The sequence below is a fragment of the Boleophthalmus pectinirostris genome, unplaced genomic scaffold, assembly GCF_026225935.1.
Source record: "Boleophthalmus pectinirostris isolate CB_2022bp ecotype Guang Dong unplaced genomic scaffold, ASM2622593v1 HiC_scaffold_16, whole genome shotgun sequence".
NCBI lineage: Eukaryota > Metazoa > Chordata > Actinopteri > Gobiiformes > Gobiidae > Boleophthalmus > Boleophthalmus pectinirostris.
Window position 1 is genome coordinate 8,379,529 of NW_026571095.1, and position 25,586 is coordinate 8,405,114.

General features: G+C 38.2%; 2 protein-coding genes across 2 annotated transcripts; one reads left to right on the forward strand and one right to left on the reverse strand.

Annotated features, from left to right (window-relative positions):
- Positions 1-1,979: 1,979 nt before the first annotated feature.
- Positions 1,980-10,926, forward strand: fam151a (family with sequence similarity 151 member A). The gene is given in 13 exon segments (XM_055151903.1): positions 1,980-2,011; positions 3,648-3,768; positions 5,210-5,384; positions 6,223-6,372; positions 6,715-6,877; positions 7,145-7,202; positions 7,673-7,741; positions 7,819-7,895; positions 8,323-8,459; positions 9,049-9,210; positions 9,308-9,426; positions 10,114-10,290; positions 10,663-10,926. Coding segments are annotated over 13 exon segments (1,704 nt in total).
- A 777-nt stretch (positions 10,927-11,703) lies between these two features.
- On the reverse strand, positions 11,704-24,076 carry LOC110157832 (acyl-coenzyme A thioesterase 11-like). Its single transcript, XM_055152157.1, has 17 exons — positions 24,011-24,076; positions 22,383-22,592; positions 21,496-21,565; positions 20,802-20,862; positions 19,817-19,921; positions 17,793-17,928; positions 17,305-17,393; positions 17,168-17,229; positions 16,377-16,496; positions 16,163-16,301; positions 15,718-15,764; positions 15,581-15,647; positions 14,716-14,799; positions 13,786-13,919; positions 13,206-13,370; positions 13,016-13,142; positions 11,704-12,556 (listed from the first exon to the last, which is right to left on the reverse strand). The coding sequence occupies exons 2-17, from the start codon at positions 22,576-22,578 to the stop codon at positions 12,305-12,307; spliced, it is 1,854 nt and encodes a 617-aa protein (XP_055008132.1). The 5' UTR covers positions 22,579-22,592; positions 24,011-24,076; the 3' UTR covers positions 11,704-12,304.
- Between the last annotated feature and the right edge of the window lie 1,510 nt (positions 24,077-25,586).

Genomic DNA, 25,586 nt, shown 5'->3' on the forward strand with positions numbered 1-25,586 from the left:
ATAGAAGTGATCGGACCCGTCTGTGGATCATCGGACACTGCAGAAAAGTTAGTCTGCTGCATACACGGGCAATGGTAGCGGTGTTTGTCAACCTTTTTTGAGCCGAGGAAGAAGTACTCAATTTTGTTACTTAAGTAAAATTTCAGATTCAAGAAGTTACTCAAGCAAAAGTATCACATGAAAAAATCTAGTTAAGCAAAAGTGTTAAAGTTCCTGTTTAAAAATGTACTTAAAGAGTAAAAACTAAACGTATTTTGCAGAGATTTTTAGAATATAAAGGATGAAATGTTGTGATTTTGAAAAAGGAATTTTACTGATTTTAAGTGATTCTGACTTATTTTTTTAGCTATTGTGTATTGTGTTGCTCAAAGCTGGCACAAAAACTCAAATTAAATGTCTTAAAAAATAAATAAATAAATAAAGTCTCTGCCATTTCAGCAGGTCCTCCATAAACCACAAACCATAAAGAAAAGTACTTATTTAGAAAAGTACCCAGTACATAATTCTCAGTCCAGAAATGTCCAAAATGTAGTAGTGATTCTCTAAATAATGTATGCTCTGTACTTTAAATTAATACTTAACCTTTTTAAATGTACAAACAGTGATAACTAACTTAAACATTTGATCAAATCTTAGTTTTTGTTCAGTACTGCAGTTTTGTTTTCAGATCCAAGCAGGGTTTGAACCCAGGTCTGCGGCAATTATTTTATGAACGAGCACTAATCTCTGCATTCTGATTGGATATGCTTCAACACAGCAGCACACAGATGACAGGCTCATTCTGACTGGCTGACTCTCTGTGCCCAGTATACGGGACTGACCAGCACAAGCAGCTTTTCTGTATTTTACTTAAATAACTATTTCTGCCTCGCTTTATTGTTGGCACGTATCATATTTGTCACAAATAGGTACATCTGGAGCATTTCTTCTGTGAAACTGGAACAAATCAATGGTTTTGGATAAATCTGCAGGGACAGAGGACACAGGGCTTAAAATTGGGACTGTCTCAGGTAAATAGGGACATCTGGTCACCCTACTGCTCTCAAATGTAATGAAGTAAAAGTAAAATGTATACAACAGTGAATTTACTACAGTAAGTACATATACCAGAAATGTGCACTTAAGTATTGCACTTTTACTTTTGTGCTTTATTACTTTCCACCACTGCTGCTTGGGCTATGGCAGCAATGTTTTTCAACCTTTTTTGAGTCGTGGCACATTTTTATTGTTGAAAACAAACCTTGGTACACCATCCACTAAAATATTTTCAAATTACTCCAGTAACAAGATGAAGTGTAGCCTTTATAATGTTGGATTTACTTTTAATTTTGCAGTAAGAGTCTTTTTGCAGTCTTTCCTGGTTTAAGTTTGCTCAGAAAATTATTACATTTCATGACTGTGTGAATCTGTAGCCTAATTTCAAATGAGAAAGTTAAATCCCTACTTCAGCTATGTTTTATGCCATACTGCATACTTAGGAATATTATAGCTAGGCCTCCAGGGAAAAAAAAAAACATTTAGTTGGAAACAAGCAGAAGGAGACCAGAGGCAGGTTTGTGGAGATGCAAGTTTGTTTTTCAGCACAATAAAAAAAATCAGGCATCACATGATTGCTTCATCTTATTGTTTTGCACAAATGCAGACCTATGTACAACTTTAAATATAATGTTGTAGAAAATGTATGTGGTTTAGTGGTAAAACATGATAAATATTGCATTCATTTGTGTATTCACCCAAAAGCCTTTAGGCCATTACCATTTTCTTGTGCAAATACTTATCGCTCTCTTATCTCCTGGAGTGTATTGTCAAACACCTTAGAGGATAATAGCTGTTGTGTGTGACCTTTGACCTGTGTCCAGAGTCCATGTGAGGCTGATAGGGCTGTTATCAGACAAGAGCATCTTTAAATCCATGTGAGCTTCAAATATCCGCTGTGTTAGTGCAGAGTCAGAGAGAGAGTTCATCTGCAAACAGGAGCAATGGAGATGGATCACAGACACGACAATAACAGGTAAGTCTAAATACAGGGTCCCAAAAATGTTGACATAATTTTAAAAGCAATTATCTTAAAAACTACTAAGTCTAGCTCAGTGAAATTGAACAGTTTAGGTGTTGAACATCATAAGTTTATTATAGGAATTTGTTTGCCAGTTGGTGAAGTTTTTCCAGATTTTGCAGTGAAGGCACGGTGCACAGTCTTGGGTGACTGTGTGCGAGCATATTCCAGATTGCAAAAGTCTTTTTGGAGTGAATAGCATGGCTCAACCTGAAAACAGAACAAAAATAAAACATTAAATATAAAATTGTGATCTGTTTTTATACATTCTGTGAAAATTTGAGGTTATTTCAACAAGAACTGCCAAAATTACTGGCCTGTTGAAATTATGTCAAATTTTCTGGGACACCCTGTAATGAGATTAAAGGATCTATCTATATTACGCTATTTTCTGATCTATGTTATAATATTGTTATATTATTATAACATGGCTTCAAGCTCACAAGAGTCACGTTTGCGTAATATATGACAATAAATATGCAGATGTGTGATCTGACTGGATAATGATAAGGTAGAGCCTGGTTCATATATGTATTTTTATTTTGAATACTTCTCATGCAGTCTCTCATGTAGTCTAACTGATATAAAGCAGTCAAAGGCATAATATGGACTGTTTGTGTGTTCAAACCTGAAAAAACTGTACAGCCGACATTATTAACTGAAGGTGATTTTTGTTTTAAGTAAACTAATTCTAAAAAATTAAATAAACCACTGTTCATTTTCAGTATTGGATAAGATCAGCAAAAGTGAGCAGACCTGCAACTCTCTGTCAAGATTTCATAGTGACATTTGCAGACAATTCCATGCAGTATGACTCACACATTATTATATTATTACTGGCTGTCCATGCTGTAATAAAGGACTTTTAATTTTCCATAGTGCCTCAAAACTCTACTTAACTGCTGTTTATTTACATTGGCAAGTCTGTCATACTCTGTTTTAAAATACCTTGTGGATCCATGACTGTAGATTACTCTCTTGACCCTCTGATGCACTCATTTCTCTCTTTTTTTTTTTTTTTTCAAATTATTATCAGTTAATCAATCAAACTGTATTTATAGAGCCCTTTACAACACTCAAGTTGATCAAAGTGCTTTCCAATAAAACCAACACAATATAAAAACATTCAAATCATTAAACAGTAGGGATGAGATGAGACACAATTTCCACAAAATCAGACATTGGGCCCATTGAGAATGAAACAAGATGAGATTTTAACATCATTTCTAATATATAAATTTCACATTTTCACATTTATTATCCTTAAATTTTTAAATTTATAAAAAATAACATTTCTGTTTCCATTCTAGTACAGCTTTTTTAGAACTGTAAGAAGTAAGTCACCAACACGTAACACTTTTTTGTCCAAACCAAAAAAAAAAAAAAAAAATCTCTCAAGACAAATTTTCTCTTGTGTGCATGATCTTGTGGCAATTTTGTCTCATGAGATCTTGTCCCATCCCTCTTAAACAATGAAATAAAACAAAATGAGCAAAGTGTCACTGCGTACATTTTGATGCTGTGCAAATAATTTTAATCATTTGCTTATGTATTAAAAATATTTATTGAAGGCTGATGTTATTTCATACAGGAAAAAGCAGTATCTGGGCTGTCTGTCCAAGCAGCAGCTCATCATTGTCTGTGTGACTTGTGGACTGGTCATTCTAGCCGTCGTCATCACCGTCGCTGCTGTCTGCTCTCCAAGAAAACAGGTTCACTCCCATCATGCATTGCACAAAATTCAAATCCAATCCATTCTTCTTTATTTATATAACACATTTCATAAACAATCCAAAGTGCAGCACAATATAGATAAAACATCCAATCCATCCAATAGAAACATAAAATAAAGCTCTGTTTAACTTCACTAATCCTTGTTAAGATAATAAAACTAGTAAAGTCAGATAAGAGCAAGAATACCAATAAATAAAAAGGTTAAAAAAAAAAAAACATAAAAAACTGAGACTTATGTAGTGTAATTTCTGGACTATAAGCCGCTACTTTTTTCTCACACTTTGAACCCTATACCCCATATATATGGATGAATTATTTGTTTGGCACATTGTCCATCCATATATACGGTCTATGGTTTGGTAACACAGCAGATATGTGCACAGCCTGAGTGCAGAAAGTGCCGCTGTTTGCAATTAATACATGGATCTAAGGTTAATATGGAGTTGCAGCATTTGCTAGCGATGTTGTTTATTGTCATGTGACAAAAGTTATGATGCTAAATGATCATTAGTGAGAGGGATACATCTTACCCGTGTGTGTTAAATGCAGGTGGGTGCGTAAATGACAAGAAAAAACATCTCAAACTTTAGTAGCCGGACATCCACTCATACCTGATCTATAAACATAGCCCCGCCCCAGGGAGAGTCTGAAATCTGCTGAAATCCTACAAGACACTGACATGATACAGACAGGACAGAGACTCTTTCTGGAGGAGACATGCACAGCAGAGCGTGGGGAGAGACGGGGGTGATGCACTGAGGAAGATGCTGGTTTGATTGTGTTTTGAACAGTTATTTTGCGCTTCATACACACACCCTCCTTATGGAAAACACATAAAGAAATGCAGATGATGCAGCTTTTAAGTTAACGGCAATTGATCTGGCTGTGGAAGAAAGAAACAGAGCTGCTGCATATGAGCTCGGCATCAATGAGTTGATGGTGAGATTTTGGCGACTTAATGTAAAAAGACGACAAAATCTACCCTATACATGTACTTTTTTTTTTCTTTTAAAATTTAGTTGATGCAGCTTATATTTAGGTGCACTCAATAGTCCGGAAATTAGATTCTATAGAAAGATTCTCTATAATGCAAAATTGACTCTTGTGAGCTGTGTTATAATGGTGTTACCTCATGAAAAACCTGCATGGAGTTGTGTTTGGTTTCATTCACATGTCTGAGTAATCCTTTATTACTAGTCTGTCTATATCTTCAAAGCTCAGGATGCTCTGTTCCACCTTGTGATGTCATGAAGCGGTAGTTTTCAAGTTAAGAGCTCCTTTTACAATTAGTTCAGTGTGTGGAGTTTAAAAACACAGTGGAGTACATCCTGTATTACCACATGACATCACAAGATGGAACAGAGTGTTAAACATGTGTGAATGAAACAAAACTAAATCTCAAGGTCTGTTTGTAATGAGGAAACAACAATATAACATAAATCAGAAACTGTTGTTGTTCCAGATCACGCGACCACTGGTGGAGACATGCTGGACTTTCTGGTTCAGTCAGGTGACATCAACAGACGTGACGGGCTGTTAGTGACATGGTTCCACCGAGCTAACGGCAAAGAGGAGCTGAACCAGGCCCTAGCAAGTAAGCACTTCCTGATTTATTACAGCAGTTATACAGAATTACCTGGACCTTTAAAGAGCCCATATTATTTATAGGTGCTCTATTGGTAATTAGTCAACTCTTTATACCACACTTTTCCACCTTCAAGTTGGTCAAAGCGCTTTACAACAAGGAACCAGTCACCCATTCACACACACATTCATACACCAACTGACGATGTTTTTTTTGTTTGTTTGTATTTAGTTTTTTTTGAATCACCAATCTTCAGATCAGTGGACACACATTCTTACCAACTGAGCTACTGCCGCCCCACTGTTTAACTTTTCTGATGGGGAATCTGCTACCTGTTAATTTCTTTGCCTATAATGTTCCACAGTAAGCTTTTCTATCTCCATGGAGGTCAGTAGGCAGCACAACAAGGCCAATTTACAGCTCTAATCTGCTGAGAGATGACCCTGATGAAAGTAAGAAAGCCTGTCATTTTGAGCAATAAAAACAATGTAAAATTGATATTTTAATACTATACTGTAGAACATTCCAGGCAATTCCAGCAATAACATCTCCACAGACATGCAGAAACAGAAATGTGTCATAGTGCACCTTTAATTAGTTTATTATTTAGTATTTTATATTCACAGTAAGAATGCAGGTTTTCCCAATCTATTTTTTGCTATACAAATAATAATGAATGCAAGATAAATAAGTTTAATACCATACTATGGAACATTCCAGACAAAGCAATAACAGGTAAGCAGGTGCCAGACCCCCCATTGAAAAAAAAAAAGTTACATAAGTTATCTTTAAGTCCAGCTTTGAATTTGGCTACAAAGTAGTAAAAGCTCTAGATTGTTCTTGGCAGGTGATGCGATGGTCCTGGAGGCTGATGTCACTCTGCATGGCTACGGAACAGCCGATCAGAAGCCCATCCCCATCATGGCCCACCCCCCGAACGTGACCAGTGACATCACACTGGACCAATGGCTGGACGCCGTGCTGGAGTCCAGGAAAGGTACAGCTGGTTCTAGATGACATGACAGCATTCTATTGGCCTATAATATTTAATACACAAGGGGGCAGGTAAAGGTAATGTTGTTAAAAAATGTTTCAAATGGCTCAGAACCTCCAGAATTCACTCTCTGAGCTATTTGAGGGCACAGATAGGTCAAGTTTGTGCAATTTTAAATCAGAATTTTACATACAGTTCATTTAAATAAAAGTATATATGCAAGTAGTCATGGAAAAATACTACACACAAAGTTAAATTTTTTATGCTATTTTAGTAACATGTCAGATCTATGGGCGTGTGGGCAGACTGGTGTGTATTTTCTTGTTTGTTTGTGTTTATTCACAGGGATAAAGTTGGATTTTAAATCTCTGGCGTCGGTGGGTCTGTCCCTGGACCTGCTGCTCCAGAAGGACAGCTCCAGAGGCATCGACAGACCAGTGTGGCTCAACGCTGACATCCTCAAAGACCCCCTGGTGCCCGGGTTCATACCCATTGTCAATGGCACTCAGTAAGACTCACGCTCAAATGTCCCTTTCAGATGTCATTTTGTGGATTTTTGGTTTAGAGATCTTATGCAAATACCTAACAAAGGGGAGTGACTTAACACGGAGAGCAAAGGGAAGGGGATAGTCAAAAAAAAAAAAAAAGACTAGGAACAGTAGACAATGCCATTTAAACATATATAACATATATACAGTGTATTAGCAGAAAAAAATGAATATATATTTATGTTATGGAGTCATGTTTTCTTATGAGTTTTGTTGGGGTGTGGCAGGTTCCTGGAGCTGGTTCAGGAGAAGTTCCCAGATGTTACCTTGTCTCTTGGATGGATGGTAGGAGATACACAGACTTACAGAGTTTAGAAAATGTGCATCGGTTTTCCTGCAGGCTCTCTGGTTTCCCCATCAACCCAAAACATGCATAATAGGTCAAATCCTCCAGCTAAAGCAATCCTAACCAAGACTAGATCTGGATCTGGAGATGAGTCCCTGGTCGTTGCTCTGTGGTGCCTCCTGCACCCGACAGGTGGCTTCAGGAACTGCAAAGAATGAATTCTCTTCATGACAGATTATGTAAAATAAACGTTCGCCTAATGAGCCTCTTTAAAAGTGATCCCAGACACTATTATCATATTCATATCTATAACCTCACATTGTATTGTAAAAACAGAAGAGTGTCTCTTATCAGCCTGTTTTCTTAAGCAGCCCAAGGGAGAGATAAGAGGCCTCACACATGCTCCTGAATAATAATAAACCAGTTACTCAGTTACAGTTGTGCAGCAGTTCATGTGCTGTATTTGCAGGTTCTTGCGATCTACAACAGAGCGATGATGGAGGAGATGTACGCGGTGGTGAAGGACCTCCCACAGAAGGTAAGAAGAAATATGCAGGTGGACATTTTTATTTGTATGAGATAAAACCTCATCACCTTTTATCTGACATTTGTCAGGTGACCTTCCCGATCAAGGCCGTGCATGTCCGCAGTGGATGGCCTCATATCAGCTGGCTCCTCAGTCAGTCCTCAAGGTCAGACATAATCATTTTATGTGTGTATATGTATGTGTATATATGTGCTGTATGAAGGTAGTGATATCTAATTCCTATGGTATCTTTTTTTTTTTATTGGCAGTTGGCAAACAAGTTTTTTGTTCATTACCGCCACTAACTGGTGTGAGCTGTGAACTGGAAGGCATTATAAAATCCTAGCAATAATGATAAAATAAAAAAAAAAACAATTCAAATCCTGTAAATCAAATTAACATCTCAGCAGCAAAACGTCTCAAATTCTCCATGTAAATGAACAGGATTCCTGCTTAACTGAAAGTGCCACCAGAGCAGTTTACAAACATTTAGAGGCAAAAGTGGATGGGATAAAATAAGGTCAATATTTATCCCTAAAACATAAGATCTGCATATTTCTTGTGTGTGATATAGTGTGTGTTTTGATGCACAGGTTCAGTCTGACTCTGTGGCAGAGCTCTGTTCACCCCACAGTGGAAGACCTCTTGCTTGTGAGGGACAACAGTCACCCAGAGCAAGTCTACTACGACATTTATGAACCCACATTGACCCTCTTCAAACAGGCCGTGGGTGAGATGACCACACTGAAGACATATTAACTCTGATCATTAGTTTGAGTTAGTTAAGATTTTGCAAAATTCCATACTCATGGCCTGTGTCTCCAGATATAGTGAAGTTCAACTCAAATATAACTTTTACAATTGTAATGTTGATGTATTCTAAATTACAAAAACATTGGACACCATGGCCAAGTTGTTTATGTTATACTTTGGTGGTGGGTTTCAATGCTGAAACCAGTTGGTTTAAACCTGAAATGCCTCTCTCTGATCTGAATGGTCACTACCTGCAGCACCTGCACCAGTCATGAGTCAGTGCTAGTGTAGCCTCTGCAGGTCAGGGAGGGAATTCTGGAGGTTCTGAGCTTTCACATGACACCTGGCAGATTAAAGCACTGGCATCCCAGGTTCACATGTAACTATGACACCTTTTTTAAAACTGTAAGAGCGCAGGTTACATAGTGCTTCTTTAAATGTATGCAACTGCTGTATGTATTGAGTTGAAGTAGATTAGCTTATTTAACTCTTTCTTGTACTCTGCTAAAAGGCTGACTGTGCTTTTGCCTGTATGTCTGTGTGTGTCTGCGTGTGTGTGTGTGTAGGTTTGACAAAGGAGCAGGGTAGACTGAGGCGGTTCTACCCAGGAGGAGACCTACTGGACTTTATGTCTGGAGCCCACACACAGAGTTCCAACCAGGGCAGGAGTCTGAGTGTTCGCCTGGTTTCTGTCAGTGACCACACCTCTCTGTCGGCTGCTCTCAGAGGTTTGTTTACTGTGTAATAGATTCAGTCAATCTGAACAGAGCTATACATTTCTTTCAGTAGAATCTGGTGATGTACCTGTTTGTGTTCCTCTTTCAGACAGAGCAGGGGGGATGCTGGTTCTCCGTGTGGGGGCTGACCGCAGGCATCCTGGGGTCCCTGTGGTGGTGCCTGTGGAGGTTCCTGTGGTCCCCAGCTCTGAGATCCTCACACTGGAGGTACTAGTGCTGCTGTCATAAGTTAAATCACATGGTTCATTCAGACTGAACTTGTGTCACACCTCATTTTTTCCCCAACCAGGTTATGCCACACAGGACATCACTTTGCATTGGTGGTTACGCTAGTACATGTAAAATCAATCAGTTTCAGGTTAAGAGTAGGATTAGGTTTAAGAAGCTCATTGGGTGAAGGTTAGAGTGTAGGGCCACTCACTTCACATACTTTTTGTGTACCTGTGAGTGCAGTGTAGAGTTTTGAAAGTGTGGACTGTATAGTTAAGTATATATATATATTTTATATATATATATATATATATATATATATATATATATATATATATATATATATATATATATATATATATAATATTATTAAAATGTATATCAAATGATGTATATACTATAATACTTTGTTTTAAATTGTTGATCACTTTGGCTTCTTTATTTTTCATCATTCTGAACACCATAGATAGCTTGAGTGAATATTGCAATATTTTTGCAATCTGAAGTGCAGCCCAACTAACCATTATACACAAGCAAAGTTAGAAAGGTGTAGGTATTAGAAGTAGAACCCTTTCCTTAGAGAGTCAAAGCCTTAACTACTACCACTGTCATCTCCTGTCTCTGACTTTTCAGTACCTATATTCAATCTTGTGGCTTTCATCACTGCATCCTTCTGTGTTTTAGGAGGTCCTGAAGGAGCTGAGCCTGAACCCGCGCGCTCTGTGGGGGTTGTACCTGAGGGTTGGGGACCCTGAGCTCCTGGGTGCCTCTCTCTCATCTCTGCTGCAGTTTTACACCTCATATCAGCTCTATAGACCAGTGTGGATCGGCATGGACCCACAGGCCTCCTGCAGCGTACAGGTACAGCCAATAGGGGTGGCTGGTCTAGTGTGCTAGTATACTGAGCCTGTCAGGATGCAACATCTGATTTATAATTTAAAGTTAATGTACTTGGACAAAACATTAAAAAAACACCATTGCATCTGGTATTATCAAAGGACAGACACAAAGATGAGACAAACTGCATCATATCTGAAGGAGTGCTGCAAGAAAAACAAATGTTCAAATCATTTCATATTGTCACATAAAGCTTTTGTCACTTATCAACTTTTACTCAAATCTGTTACTTCAATAAAAATATTATTTAAGTAGGAATAAGAGTATGTAAGTTGATATATAATTATTGTCACTGGTCTATCTGTGGTGACGTAACATCCCTCTGCCTCCCCTCAGGAGTTTGTCTCGACTGTGAATGAGCTGTTTCCTCACTGCACTATAGTCCTGAATGAGGCCGTCCCTGCCCCGGACCTGTCCCAAAGGCTGGCTGTGCACCTGTCATCTCTGCACCTGTCGGAGCTCCACACTGCCCTCAGAGGCCTGGGCTCTTATGATGTGATCCTGGAGACAGAGCAGGGGACAACAGAACTCACACAACTGACGGAGAAACACAGAGACAGCTTCAATCACAATATATATGTGATGTCCAAACAGTCATGACCGTGTGGGAGTGTGTGCATGTATTTATTTGAATAATGATGTAAATATTCAAAGTGGTGACTTCAGGGGGAAATATTTATATTATGTTAAAATTAAGGATTATATAAGAATACACAAATAAATTACTTGTAAGCATTGTCTGCACAAACTACATGCTGTTGTCTCTTATAAACTAACTAATATGTAGACTTACACTTTTAGAGAGCTACAAAATGATCCCCAAACTTCCAAATCAAAATAATCAGTCAGTGCAGATTACACATTGGTATCTGAGCAGTCGGCGCCATATTGGTTCAGTTTAGTTTAGTTTATTTTGTTAATTTCACAGGGACCATGTACAAGAGCATTATCCAAAGAAACACTGATGAGATGCTTTGTACCAGACTACAGTTTTCAGAACTAATTTCCATCTGCAATCCCTGAGACACAAAACATGGAATACAAAAATGGCTTAAACAATGCAATCTATGTACGAACAGTTATAAAAAGCTCCCTCTGTGCCTTAATTCAGGTTTCATTTAGTTATAAGTTGTTTTTCCTGCATTAGTTGGCACTTAATGTTGACACTTTTGCATTGTTTAAAGATATGTTCTTATAATGCTGTGTTTTTATATGAATTTTCACAGACATCAATGGGAAGAGAGGGTCATTAATCTAAATTACACATCTGAAAGCTCAAATTTTTCCTAAAAACTGTTTTAATACTGATATTTGGGCAGTTAATGCATGTTTCCTAGGGTTTAAGTCAGTCAGAATAAAAAAGAATGGACCAGTACACATATAGGAGTACTTCTATTGATTATGACAACACATTATACCACGCAAGTCAGAAATAAAACATTTTTAATGATAAAATCGCAAGTTAAATGCCTCTTTGTGCGTGCTTTAAACTGTAATTGTAGTCAAAGTGTAATATTTATAGAAACAGCATATGATATAATTTCACATTCATAGTTGCTCTCAAATGTAAACAGTACCCTGACTCCAAAAGGACCATTTTATACAAGTATAAAATATTCAAACAAAAGTCAATCACAAGGTACTAAAAACATACACCTTTTGACCTCCAGTCACCATAAGCAGTACCCATTGTATCAAGAGAGAAATGCCAATATTATTATAAAAATATGTAATAATTCTAAGAAATAAAACTTTAAAATATTAACTTGTACTTTATAAAAAGTCATTACACTTTCCTATAGTTCCCAGTGCTATTGCATCAACTTGGAAACTGTCACAATAAAATCTTAGAATGTGTTATGTCCCAAAGTGCCTCGCGTGTCAAACCTGGCTCACAGCTGATTGATATGATATTAAAAATTACCATGTGTGTCCGTGCGTGTATGTGTGTGTGTCCGTGGTGCGTTCAGGTGCCTGTCTACAGATGGGTTCTTGTGAATGTGCCTGTGAGGCGTTCAGTTTCACTCTCGGAGGACTGGCTCTCACTGCTCACAGTCCTCTGCAGACTGCTCAGGTCCTGCTCAAGCTCCCCGTGTGAAGGGAGTCTGTGCTGGGTCAGGTACTGGCGACAGGAGCAGAAGGTGTGGTAGAAGGAGGATGAGAGCCCAGCCATGTCCGTGGAGATGAGAGGCAACAGCAGCTCTGCAGACGCCTGGTTGTAGTATGAGATCTGACGAGAGGAGAGGAACAACTATGGATGTACTGTGTGCTAGAATAAATATCTGTTGTAATAACTACGAAATAAGTGTGACTAACAGCCTGATTAACCACAGAACTGTTCCCTGTACATGAGGTCTGTCATAGTTAAACATAGTTTACTATGTTTAACTATGTGGAGGTTTGATTTCCTCTGGTATATTCTCACCAATAATTTGCAGCTGACAACATCAACATGGGCAGTGAAGTTAACTGGAGGCTCTACTCTGTCTGAAACTCTGTTACTCAAATTATTAATCTGAGTTTTGTTTTAACACAATTTGACTCTACTGAAACATTACGAAACACCACTTTGCCACTTTCTCTCTTCTATTGAAAGTCAAACACCGAAACAGTGTTTAACATTTAACAATCTATAGATCTGTATGTTGTTGTATTGTATTGTTTTTATCTATATGCAGACAGTCTTTACCAGAGCCTTGTTGTCAGAGGTCTCCAGAATGGTGAAGCCGGCACACAGCACTTCTCCCCGACTGAAACCCTCCATCGGAGGATGAGTGGGCAGAGTCACCGAGCGTAATGCGATCACATACGGATCACTGAGGAGAAGGAAAACACACTTATATTCACTGTTCATTCACAGATAGTGTGGCCGTACTGACCCGCTGGCACAGGGCTTCCTCTTTGAAGCCAGCAGTATAAAGTCCTGCAGCACACCCTCTCCTCTAGGGGGCGATGTAGGAGAGCCCACCGCTCCTCCATTGGGAGGGGTCACCACACGATACAGGAAGTCATCAGCATCCACACGCCGGATCAGCTCACACTCCCTGCGAGCACAACATAAACTTTTTAAAGGCCGTAAAGTAGATTTACTAGTATATATAACAGAGCCGGGTCGGCCAGTTGAATAATGATAACACTTTCTGAGGCCATTGTGAAATAATACGTTCACGTTTGTTTATCTATACTCAGAGAATACACTGAACTTTGTGCTAGTTGTTTCATGGGGCCCAATTATTACAGAGATATGAACTATAAACCAGGTCAACATATCTGTAATATGACAGTTAAACTGCAAAATCCAGCTAGATTTCTGAGAAGTCTTCTGCTCAGTTTAAACTATAGGGATTCTAAATTCTAATTTTGTGATGTCACATGAACCCAAAATGTTGTCACAGAGTAAATGAGATATTGATCACCCACACACAGGAAAACGCCCATGTGCCCCTCTTAAGGTCTCACTTGTAGTGGGGGTCCCACTGGTGACGAGTGCTGAGCTCGGACAGCAGAGTGAAGGCCCTGTGAGCAGGCACGTCCACCTCAGCCTCTACCCTGAAGCTCAGCATGGCAGGGTGCTCCACTGTATACAACTGCACCTGCCAAATACAACAAGAGGATTCAACACCACAGACATGTCTCCTGTTGTTAAGACTGCACTGATGCAATACTAGGTATCTGATATAGGTGCAGATCCTGAAAAATTAGCTGGATGGGATATCGGCTCCAAATATCGGTTCAGTCGATATTCTGGCTGAACATATAAATGATGTAATAAGACTATTTACTGGTCATAGTCAGCCCAAAAAGTCTAATAATATTTGAGCTTTTTTTTTTTTATACAAATTTGTTTACGAGATATTTGAGGGATAAATAAATGTAGTTAATACGATTAACTGAGATTCAGGAGCAGGACCACGCCTCAGCCGCCCTCTCCTCTCACCAGCGAACCACAACTCACCTCGACCACGGCTCTAATTTCCCAGAAGCCTATATGTAGCAGCCTTTCTCAGCATCCCAGTTTGTCTCGGCTAACTCGACCCCACCCTCCCATCACCTATTTTGTCTTTCAGTCATAAGACCCCTACAAGGGGGGTCCCGTTCCAGCTGGGCCAATTGTAGATTGAGATGGAGCCCCCACCCATAGTCTCAACCCAGCCATCTCTGCCTCGCTTCGTACATTATCAATAAACTTCTTCGCACTATGTCGTTGTTGGCGTGGTCCTAGCTAGTAAACAGCTACTTAACAGATTTGGAACTGTTTTGTCTGATTTTATTTTTCTTTAAATGACTACTTTAAATGAATACTTAAAGTTATAGTATTGAAATCAGTATCAAAACTAAAAAGCTAGATCAGTGAATCACTAATCCTAAAGATGTTTGTGTGAGTCTGACCTGGTCCTTTTCAGAGCTCAGACGCCAGCTGTGGTGAGCAGCCAACATCTTCAGAGCCGACACATTGTTGTAGCTCAAATAAACCTGCAACAAAATAAAGAGCTGTTAGCCATCTAGTATTGAATACATAAGATAACCACATAAAAAGTAGTTTGATCTTATTGTAACACAGTAACCAGCAAGCCAGCAAGATGAATTCTTGATATCAAAAGTTCACAAACTGTCTTGAGGACTCCACATATCAAACAGTACATGATAAGATTCAATTTCTTGCACTTGTAAAAAGAAATAAATTAATTTATTCTTTATTTAACCAGGACAGTCCTTCTTTTCCTGAGCAATCCTAGCACAGAGGGGGAGGTCATTGTATATACATTACACTGGTAGGGGAAACTAGAACCTGGGCACAAGGAGGACATGTGCACTCCACACAGAAGTCGACCCAGGACCTTCCTGTTGTGAGGTGAGAGTGCTAACCGCTGTACAGAGTGCTGCCCCTATCTAAGAAAAAGCTTTTAAACTGAAGGAATAAACTGGACTCCGGATGTTTCAGTGAATGAATAACCCACAGACCTTTGTCCACCTCTCCAGCCTCTCCCTCTATGCATTGAGTCAGATATTAATCAGAAATCACAACATTATATCTTATGGCCTGGTTCAGATTAGATTTAGATAGTGCATAGAGTCGTGCAACAACTATAAGATCACTAACATATGATCATTTTACATGTGTGGATCTGGCTCAGTTTTGTATGAAAAGTTACTGTGAGGTGTTGTTTCATGTCATTTGGAGAGCAAAAAAATCTGTGAAAATCTGATGGTCCTAACTGTGAATGTAAATCTGTATTTCAGTCTGAGGTCTGACCTGGTTTGTGGGGTCCCAGGGCACTGACAGTGGCACCTCGGCCTGCTGACGAGAGATGATGTATTTTCTAGAACACAGGAGAGTACAGTCCTTTAGGATCAGTTATAACTGATATGTCCCACGAACAGCAGATGTACCTGTCCAGACGGATCTTCTTGCGGGCGATGGCCTCCTCAAAGCGCCTCTTGTCCCTCCTGAGGGGACAGAACAGGTGGTACATACTTCTTTGTCAAAGCCTGATCTCATCAGATCTCAGAAGCTAAGCAGGGCTGGGCCTGGTTAGTACTTGGTTGGGTTAGTGGCAAAACTGTTGTTGTGTTGTGTTCTTAGGCAAGGCAGTTCATCCACATTGCCTAGTATGAATGTGATGTGTGTGAATGTTGGTGGTGGGTGGAGGGGCTGATGACACAGATTGGCAGCCTTGCTTCCATCAGTCTGCCTCAGGGCAGCTGTGTCTACAATAGGAGTGAATGAATAATGCAGTGTAAAGCACTTGTGTCCAAAAAAGCACTGTACAAATCGAATGTTCTTTTTATAGCACAAACACAGAGCACAGCATTTTAGAGCAACAATCAGACTGACCACAGGTTCTGGCCTTATCCGTGGTAATAGACAGGGTTTCCCGTCTTTGTCCAGGACCTCGAAAATCATGAAAGCGGAGTTTATGTGTCTGTTAGGCCCCTCCGCCTGATAGGCCTCAGCTCTGACCCCCACCTCCATACTGCAGGGGCACATCGAGTATAAATAAAAGTGTGTATAAATAAAGCTCACTGTGGGCAGGTTACAGGGCCGCAACCTGTTCTTAAAGGCGTTGTTGACAATGGCACTCAGCAGCAGACGGTCTCCAACCTGTGAGGGGCCCCGAAACTTGAACATGTCTATGCCACGCAGAGTAGGGTGAGCCTGGCACAAACGACTGCCACAGGAACACACAAAACTCACATGTTATACTCATTACAGTTATTACAATATTAATATTATTAAATGAAACAGAAGGATAATGTAAATAGTTATTGCTTCTATATGCTCTGTTATACAAAAGGTATGTCTGTCTATTAAAGGTGCGAATGCAGATGAAAGTGAACTATGCAACTCCAAATCTTTGTTGTGTTAATTGTAATATTGCTAAGGCTCTTAATAAAATAGGTTTAAAATATGTTTGTAAGTGACATTTACTGCATTAATTTGAGTTGTATTAAAGAAAACATTTTATGCTTGTGTCTGCTTTACAGTAATAATCTATGACACCTGTGGATCACTAGTTTATAGTTTGAAGATTTAATATTAAATAACTTAATCAAAGAAACGGGTCCAGTAATTTCTGGGTTGAAAAGTGTGGTGGTGGTGATTGCAATACATCACTCTAAATGTCATTGAAACAAAAAGCAGATCATGCTTTTATAAATTTGTGCCAAAATTCATACGCAATGCTGCCAAAAAATGTGTATCCGCATACAACTTCGAGTGGGTAAATGAGAACGTAAAACAATTATGCCATGGTTTAAAACTCTGAAAAGTTAAATTTACACAATATGTCTCCTTTAAAATCAGGTGTACATCACCGTGCAAGAGGTTGTGTCTTGATACCTGGCAGCTATAGTGGCCACATTAACCATCCAGGCCATGATCTGTCCTCCAAATGTGTTGACCTGAAAACACAACACAACACTGGAGACTGAACTTACTGAACACACGACCCTGTAGAGAGGGACAGAGGCTCAGACCTGGTGGTTAGCGTGAGGAGGCAGCACTAGTTCCACACTCTCCACTCTGGTTTTCACAGCAGACACAGCCTTCTCCACCACACTGCCACCTGTAGGACATCAACAGCATTACACTTTAAAGAGGGTTTTACACTTCCATGGGGTATTAATTGCTAACACATCACATATTTAGATCACTATGTTACCTTTTATTGTTTTGCAAATTATATATTCACAGAAAACATGTATTAAAGTCCATTTACCCTTTACTCCTGCACATCATATCAGTTTTGTGAAGTTGTTGTGTATAGTTTTGTATCATGTTTTTGTACATTTATGGAAAATTGTCATGTAGGTGCATGGGTGATGTAAGCTTGTGGGCAGAGTATTGGACAGAATCAAAAAGCACAATAACCCCTCTATTTAACCCCTCTATTTTATGCTGAGTATTTCTAGTATTTCTATATTGTGACCACACTACTTTAAAGATGTTTTTTTAGTTGTCTCACCCGGCTCCACGGCCCGGCTGGCGAGCAGGTCTCTGATGATGTCATCGTGGAGCATCCTGACCCTGCGTCGCTCTGCGGCCAGACTGTACTCCAGGTGCTCAGTGTGAGTGCACGGGGGCAATGGCTTCAGCATCACCTGAGCACAGCAGCCATGTTAGTACTGTTAAAACACACTTAAAGGTCCTATATTACACAAAATCTTCTCTTGTTAGCTTTATGTCATGTTAGAATGCTGGTGCCTTCTCAACACGTTTGTGTAACCCTTTATCATTAGTCTGTCTACATATCCAAAAGCTCAAATGCCCTGTTCCACCTTGTGATGTCATGAAAGTAGTTTTTAAGTTAACAGCTACCATTTACCTTTTTTACCTTTAGCAGAGACTGGCAATTCCAGGGCTGAAATGATCCAAATGATTCTAGTGAAGGTATATGGAGTTTAGGCAATATCATAACTAGGGGTGTCAAATTATCGCGTTAATTGCGATTAATTAATTACAGTCATATTTAGCGCGTTATGTTTTTTAATCGCGTTAATCTCATTTTTAATCTCTAACTTTAGTGTTTCTGTATGTGAGTTTCTTTATTATAAAACCTGTTTTTATGTGTTGTTTGGGACAACAACACACACACGCACAAACAAAAAACACATTTATACATTTTTTAATTTCGGCAATTCCTCTCATTGCCGGAAACCCACACAAAACACGCGCATTAAGAGCGACGTTTACGGCGTCAGTCGCACAGTGGACGAGGTCGAAGAGCCAGTAGAACAGAGGCAGCAGTGCACAGGTAAAAACGTATTCGTGTCTTGGAAATTATTCTCCGATGTGAAATATAAAAGAAAATAACAAATATAATATCGCCTACAACTTAAATGTCACTGGTGAAAACAACCTGCATAGGCTCATGATGTCTGCACTACTGTCCTATACACAAACACACACAAACACAAACAAACAAACACACACAAACACACACCTTCATCATCGTCATTAACCTGAGAACGCGCGGACCACGTTTCCTTCCGTAGACGCTGCGCGGACACCGACGTGCTCCCGTGAGCCGCGTGTGGATCGTGTTTTCTCGCGTACGCTGCGTAAACCGCGCTTCCTCCTGTGCGCCTCTAAACCAGAACTAACACCAAGACTAAAACCAGGACTAATTCAGTCCAGGACTAAACCAGGACTAAGCCAGGACTAAACCAGAACTAAAACCAGGACTAAACCAGAACTAAAACCAGGACTAAACCAGGACTAAACCAGAACAACTAACACCAGGACTAAAACCAGGATTAATCCATTCCAGGACTAAACTAGGACTAAAGTAGGACTAAAGCAGGTCTAAACCAGGACTAAAACAAGGACTAAAACCAGTGATCTCATATATAAAGCATTTCTCTATCAATAATATTTTTCATATGGTTAAGGAAAGACTGGACTTTTTATTGTCTTTAAGTAGACAAAAGTTATTATGTTCAGATTTCCTCGTCTTTGCTACTTTACAGCAAACAGTTTCTTATTCATGGAGACTTGGGCTCAACAGCCAATTTGGAGAGATTTGTTAAACAATAAATGACTTTATAAAGTCACTTTTTTTTGTTCTATATCAGTCTTTTGATCTGCCACAATAATGTAATAATGAATTTAAATGAAAATACCTCAAATTGAAGGCTTTTCTCAGCAATTTTTAGGTGAGATTAAAATGAGATTAATTAGATTAATTAATTACAGATCATAATTAATTAATCTCTCAAATTTTTTTATCGCATGACAGCACTAATCATAACATTGTAAGGAGTATTTCTGGTTGAGAAAAAACTCAGCCCAAATATGCAGGATTTGTGTGTTAAATATGTGTGAGTGAACAAAACAACACCAGGTATGTTTGTCATGAAGAAACTACATTAGAACCATAATGTAATATGGGCTTTTTAAATGTGACCGGAGCAGCCATGTTAGTACTGTCTAAACCCCCCTGCTCTGGAAAAGTATAAATAAATGTGCTGAGGAGTCTGAAGAGAGCACCTTTTTTCCAGCTTTTGTGCGCTGTGTGACGAAGGTGGCGTAGGCGTGGCAGACTCTCCAGTGCTGGTCCAGGTACAGGTCCTCACAGCTCACATGGATGCCCACCTCCACAAATAGCACAGATTTTAGTTTTATTTATTTATTTTAGAATTATTTCTTGCAGATCTCTTTATTCTTATCTTAAAAGCAACATCAACAAATGTGTGTCAGACTGACACACATATCAATGTACCATGAGACAGGTTATTGGAATCCATTTAAAGTGCTTATGACAGGTTGGACTACTCATTTTACTAAAACACATGTAAGATCATTGTATTTAAGTTTTTTTTTTTTTTAATGTATACATTTTTTCCCAGTTTGGCAATTTTTTTAGGTTTCAAACTTGACTTCCTCGTTGGAAATAGTGACATCACAGTAGGGAACTCCATGGCTGTTACCTAGCAACCATATTGTACACTATGCCAAAACGCCTTAAACGAGAGATTAATACTATTTGCCAAATAAAAATATAACAAAACACCCTCATTTTGTTGAAATTATGTTTAAAGTAACAGAAAAATATGTTTCTAGTGTGTAAATTATTAAACATTTTTGTACACAACTCTTCCTACTGTGATGCCATCAATGTGGAACTCTCTGAAATAGAACCCTCACCCAAACATATTTTTCAACTTTTCTTCACAAATTGCTTCTTAATCAGTCTAAAACTCTCATTTATATTTCCAACAGGTATTATCCTAACAAGTTAAAATTTGAGAATCACCAGAACCTGTCATATGCAGTTGCAAATGAACCAGATGTTTTTCACTTTTTTATACAATAAAAAATCTGGTACAGTGCCTTTAATGTTTATAACAAATTCTCTCTGCACTTCAGTGTGTAAAGACATTAATAACAGCTGCCATGACAAGTGAATTTCTCCCCTGTTACATTTTATCTTCTGTTTACTGAGCTGTATTAAGAACACTACATTGAGTCTGACCTCCATGCTGGTGTTGAAGGCTCTGTTGACTTTGGCCCTGATGTTGACGACTTGCCCCACACTGCACAAGCACATTAGACACGAGGACACATGTTAGCGGTACACACTGTGACTGCACAATCTAGAAGGATCAGTTTTAAACACGTCTTTTAACCAGATTTGAACAAATTTTAAGTAAACAAATAATAATAAATTAAATACATGTACATTAGTGGTATCCGTTTGATCAAATAAGAAAAGTGGAGTACAAAAGTGGATGTTTCAATGCTGTGGTGATTAAATCAAATAAATAATAAAATATAAAACTGGACACACACACATTCATACAGCAGTGTACACAGACACTAGGGGCGAGATAGGTTAAGAGTCTTGCCAAGAACACAACAGCATTCATCTGTGGGAGCTGGAATCACACCGCCAACCTGTGGGTCAGTGGATCTGATCGCTCAACCAATGATGTTTCTGTCGAGAGCCAACCTTCAGATCAAACACTCTACCAACTGAACTACTGTGGCCCTACCCTTCTGCTTGAGTTTAATAGGCAAATATCATTATTACAATCACGTAAAAGTGTTTTAAATCTTGAAATGACTGATTTGACAAATAATCTGTAGTTTATTATTGTACTCCACATTTTCAGAGTTGTTACTTCAGCTCCACAGATGGTGCAGACTCACTCACTCACAGCTCATACCTGATGGTGTGCTCAAAATGGATGTCGTCCATGGAGGCAGTGACACACGGACTCCCAGCATGCCGCTCAGCTGGAAAAGCAAAACAAACAAGTCTATTCAAGTCAGTTTTACACAACCTTCTTTTGTTATTTTAAGTTTTGATTGTACATAGTTCAGTAGTTAAATTGCCTATAAATCCAATATACTCAGCTACTACTCGCATGTAAATGTTTTTCCAACGTTAAACACAGTTCTACCTATTCCCCTCTATTTCCATTCTATGTTCTCCATTCTCCTTTTCCCCATTCTAAAGATTTTTTTCTCTTTTTGATCTATCTCTCATATCTCTGTAATTACTGGGCCTATCCCCATGAAACAAAAACTGGCATGAAGTTCTTCTCTGTCCCTAAAAAACAAAAGGGGGAAAAATTTGCCACATATTCACCTTATTCTGGAAGATGCGATGAGTGCCGCCATTGTCATTCAGGATAGATTATTTTGCATATTTTGCCTATGCAAAATGCTATTTTTAAGCTTTCCACAGAATCGTTGTTGGTGCACATTTTACATTTGCACAACAAATGAACCTATTCTATATCATATTTTGTCAGCAAAAGTTTTCCCAAATGATTCCTGCCAGGCCCAGGTCTACAGGGGTGCAAAAGGTTGCAAATTTTAAGATGTTTGCACCTTCAATATAAGGTTAAATCAGGTTAAATCATAACTCTTCGCACCGCTTAGAAACTCATATGCACCTTCAGTCAGTTTGTTTTCACTCCCCGCTGATTCCCACTTGGCCAGAAGACAGTAAGGTTTAGAGCATTTACAGGCAAAAGTGGACATGGCTTGATAAGTAATAAATAATAAATAAAAAACAATAGTGAATGTACGTGTATAAATGTCTTACCGGAGAGACAGGCCGTAGAGTCCATCCACTTGAGCAGCTGCCCCACACTGAGCTCCTGTCTGGGGTTACAGTGACAGGGCATCACGATCTGACTCATCTTCACCACTGTGGGGTTCAGACAGCCCCCCTCCTCTTCCTCCTTCTCCTCCTCTTCCTCCTTTGGGTCTTTGTCCACGTCTGGAGTAAGAGCGCTCATCTCTATTGCCGATTCTGCACGAAGACATGAAAGAATGATTAAATGTATATAGGGCTATCCCAGTAGCTCTTCATATTACACATTACACATATTGCTACAGAGAAATGCTGCAATAAAAGCTTTGCTTAAAACTTACTTAAAAGGTGCACTGTGTAACTTTTCTATGGATATGTCATTGCTCTGTCTGGAATGTTCCACAGTATGACATTAAACAGCTCTACCTTACATTTATTCAAGTACAGGAGGTTTTATAGCTCAAAAATGCCTAGAAAAACAGGCATTGTGACTGTGAGGGGGGTCACCTCTCCACAGATCTGATCTTGTTCTGGTTTGGTCTCCATGAAGATAGAAATGTTTAATGCCACACTGTGGAACATTCCAGACAAAGTAATAACATCTCCATGGAGAAAAGCTTTTGACAGACCCTCCACCAGAAAAGATGCACAATGCATCTTTAAATGAATGTACAGATACAGGGGCAAAAAGTTACTCAAGTAAAAAAGTAAAAGTATCACATGTATCACTCAAGTGAAAGTATCACATGTAAAATATACTTAGGTAAAAGTATTAAAGTACCTGTTTAAAAATTTACTTAAAGAGTAGAAAGGGACAATTAAAGGATGAAATGTAGTGATTTTGATAAAGAATTTAGCTGAGTTTAAGTGATTCAGTATTTTTTGTTTTTGTGTGTTTGGTTTGCTCAAATTTGCGACAGAAACTCTGCTTAAATCTACTAAAAATCTGCTAAAAATAAGTCTCTGTCATTTGAGCAACTCACACTAACACCACAAAGAAAAGTGCTTTTTACTATTCAGTGCATAACTAAAATGTTGTGGAGTAGAAAGTACAGATACCTGCTCTCAAATGTTGTGAAGTAAAAGTAAAAATTATCCACTATAAAATAAACTTAAGTATAAAATACAGATACTTAAATTTGCACTTAAGCATTGTACTATTACTTTTCTACCTTCAGCCACTGTCTACAAGTGACAAAAGTTTTATTTTTTGAGTTTTCAGATCATCTTAAAACTTTTTGACAGTGTTTCCTAATGTGTGCATTGTGTCACCAGGGTAACTGCTGAACATTCCTCCATAAACACACATGCAGAACACCCCCGACGTGCTGTCAATGCAAAGTGTCAATATTAGGAAAAAGAGATGCACCCTTTTTTTTTTATAATACATTAAATAATTTAAAAAAAAGAATTCCTGAAGAAACACGATTAAAAGCTTACATTTTTTTCATTCACATGTCTTGTTGTGTTTCTTTTGTTTTACGACAGTTTGCATAAGTTATGGATGTTGCAAAGTGACGCGATGTAAACTCGCAACCAAAACGATTTAATCTGTCATTAAAACTCCCAAAAGTCTAAGTCCAAACCGAACCCTTTGCTAAAGCTGTAAATGCATGCATAAAACATAAAAAACAAACCTGGTTGACGGCAACTGCACTTCTGAAAACACACGGGGAGTGTTCCGAAATAAATGTAATTGTCAAATCAAACTTCCGGTTTGAGATTTTCACGATAAAAGCACTCTATATTTTGCAGTCTGGAAATATGTGTGCATTATTGTGTTATAATTTAAAAATGGATTGATGAAATCAAAATGTAAATGTTTATGATGTTTTGATTTGGGGAAAATATTAAAGTACGAAATTTTGAGTAAATTTTGGCTGGTTTTGCTAACCCATTCGATTTTTCATGATTGTATTCTGAATTAAAGAAAAAAAAAACAAACAAACAAACAAACAAAAAGAGTTTTATAAGCTATAATACATATGCTTATTATTATTTTAGTTAAATTGTATTTATTTCTTGTATATAGGCTCTTATCTTGAATGCATTTTGAGTCTGCAGTGTTTATTATGCACACTGTATAGCCTCTGGCAATGGCAATAAACAAGGTGTGAAGCAATAAAACAAAAGAAAATAGCAACTTACTTCTGGAATGTATTCTTTCTCAGACCATTTTCAGAACTCATACTCACTGACAACTGCTTGCAAATTTAAAGTTAACATTTCAAGAATAATTTGAGCAAATATGTGAGGTTGATTGATTCAGTAAACAGAAACCATTTTGAAACAGACAATTGTGAAATAAAATCCAAAATGCCAAGATTTTGCTGACGTCAAGTAATTTTTGTCCCAAGACTTCCTTTTTTATTAAATAATCACTAAACTCATGTAACTACATGGACAAATATTCAGAGAAGGATAGTGCTCAGTTATTTTTGTGGAAGAAATTGCTGCTAGAAAAGTACTCTGAAAAGTACATACTTTTACACCTACTTGAGTAATATTTTTATTGAAGTACTCATACTTAAAGGTGCATTGTGTAACTTTTTTGGAGGAGTGTCTATCAAATGCTTTTCTTCATGGAGATGTTATTGCTTTGTCTGGAAAGTTTGACAGTATGGTATTAAACCTTTCTAGACCAAACCAGACCAAGTAACAGGTCAGATCTGTGAAGAGGTAACCCCGCACACAGTCACAATGCCTGTTTTTTTTTTTTAAAGTATTTTTTAGTCATAAAACCACCTGTAACTGAATAAATGTAAGGTAGCATTTGTACAGTAAAATAATGACATATGCCAAAAAAGAATGTGAAGACTCAAACCAAAAAGTTACACAGCACACCTTTAAATTTAGTTAAAAAAAAAGTGTAAAATTTTAGGTTACTCTGTGAGGAAGTCTATAACAGACAAAAGCTTTATATCTGTTATAAACCTAACCTAAAAAACTAAAAACAAAAAACTAAAACAGAGGTTTGTTTTAGTTTTGCTCATTTTTTTGTCTGTCCTTTGAAAACAACAGATTTTGTGCATTATTTACATTAACTTCAAATTATAAATCAAATGTTACATCCTGACAATTACTCCTGAAGTTACTTGAGTCATAGTTTTCCCAAATGCCTTTTTACTCTTACTTGAGTACGGTAATTTCTTGTACCACTACTACTTTACCTCTGCTAAAGTAATATTATTTTGAAGTCATGTTATCCTTGAG

What these genes read in the sequence shown, in the direction of transcription:
- LOC110157832 (XM_055152157.1), bottom strand. Translation starts at nt 22,578, where the DNA reads ATGAGCGCTCTTACTCCAGACGTGGACAAAGACCCAAAGGAGGAAGAG. An exon ending in GCACAAAAGCTGGAAAAAAG is followed by an intron (nt 17,929 to 19,816) that starts GTGCTCTCTTCA and finishes TGCTGTGCTCAG; the next exon opens with GTGATGCTGAAGCCATTGCC. An exon ending in GTGGCCACTATAGCTGCCAG is followed by an intron (nt 16,497 to 17,167) that starts GTATCAAGACAC and finishes TTCCTGTGGCAG; the next exon opens with TCGTTTGTGCCAGGCTCACC.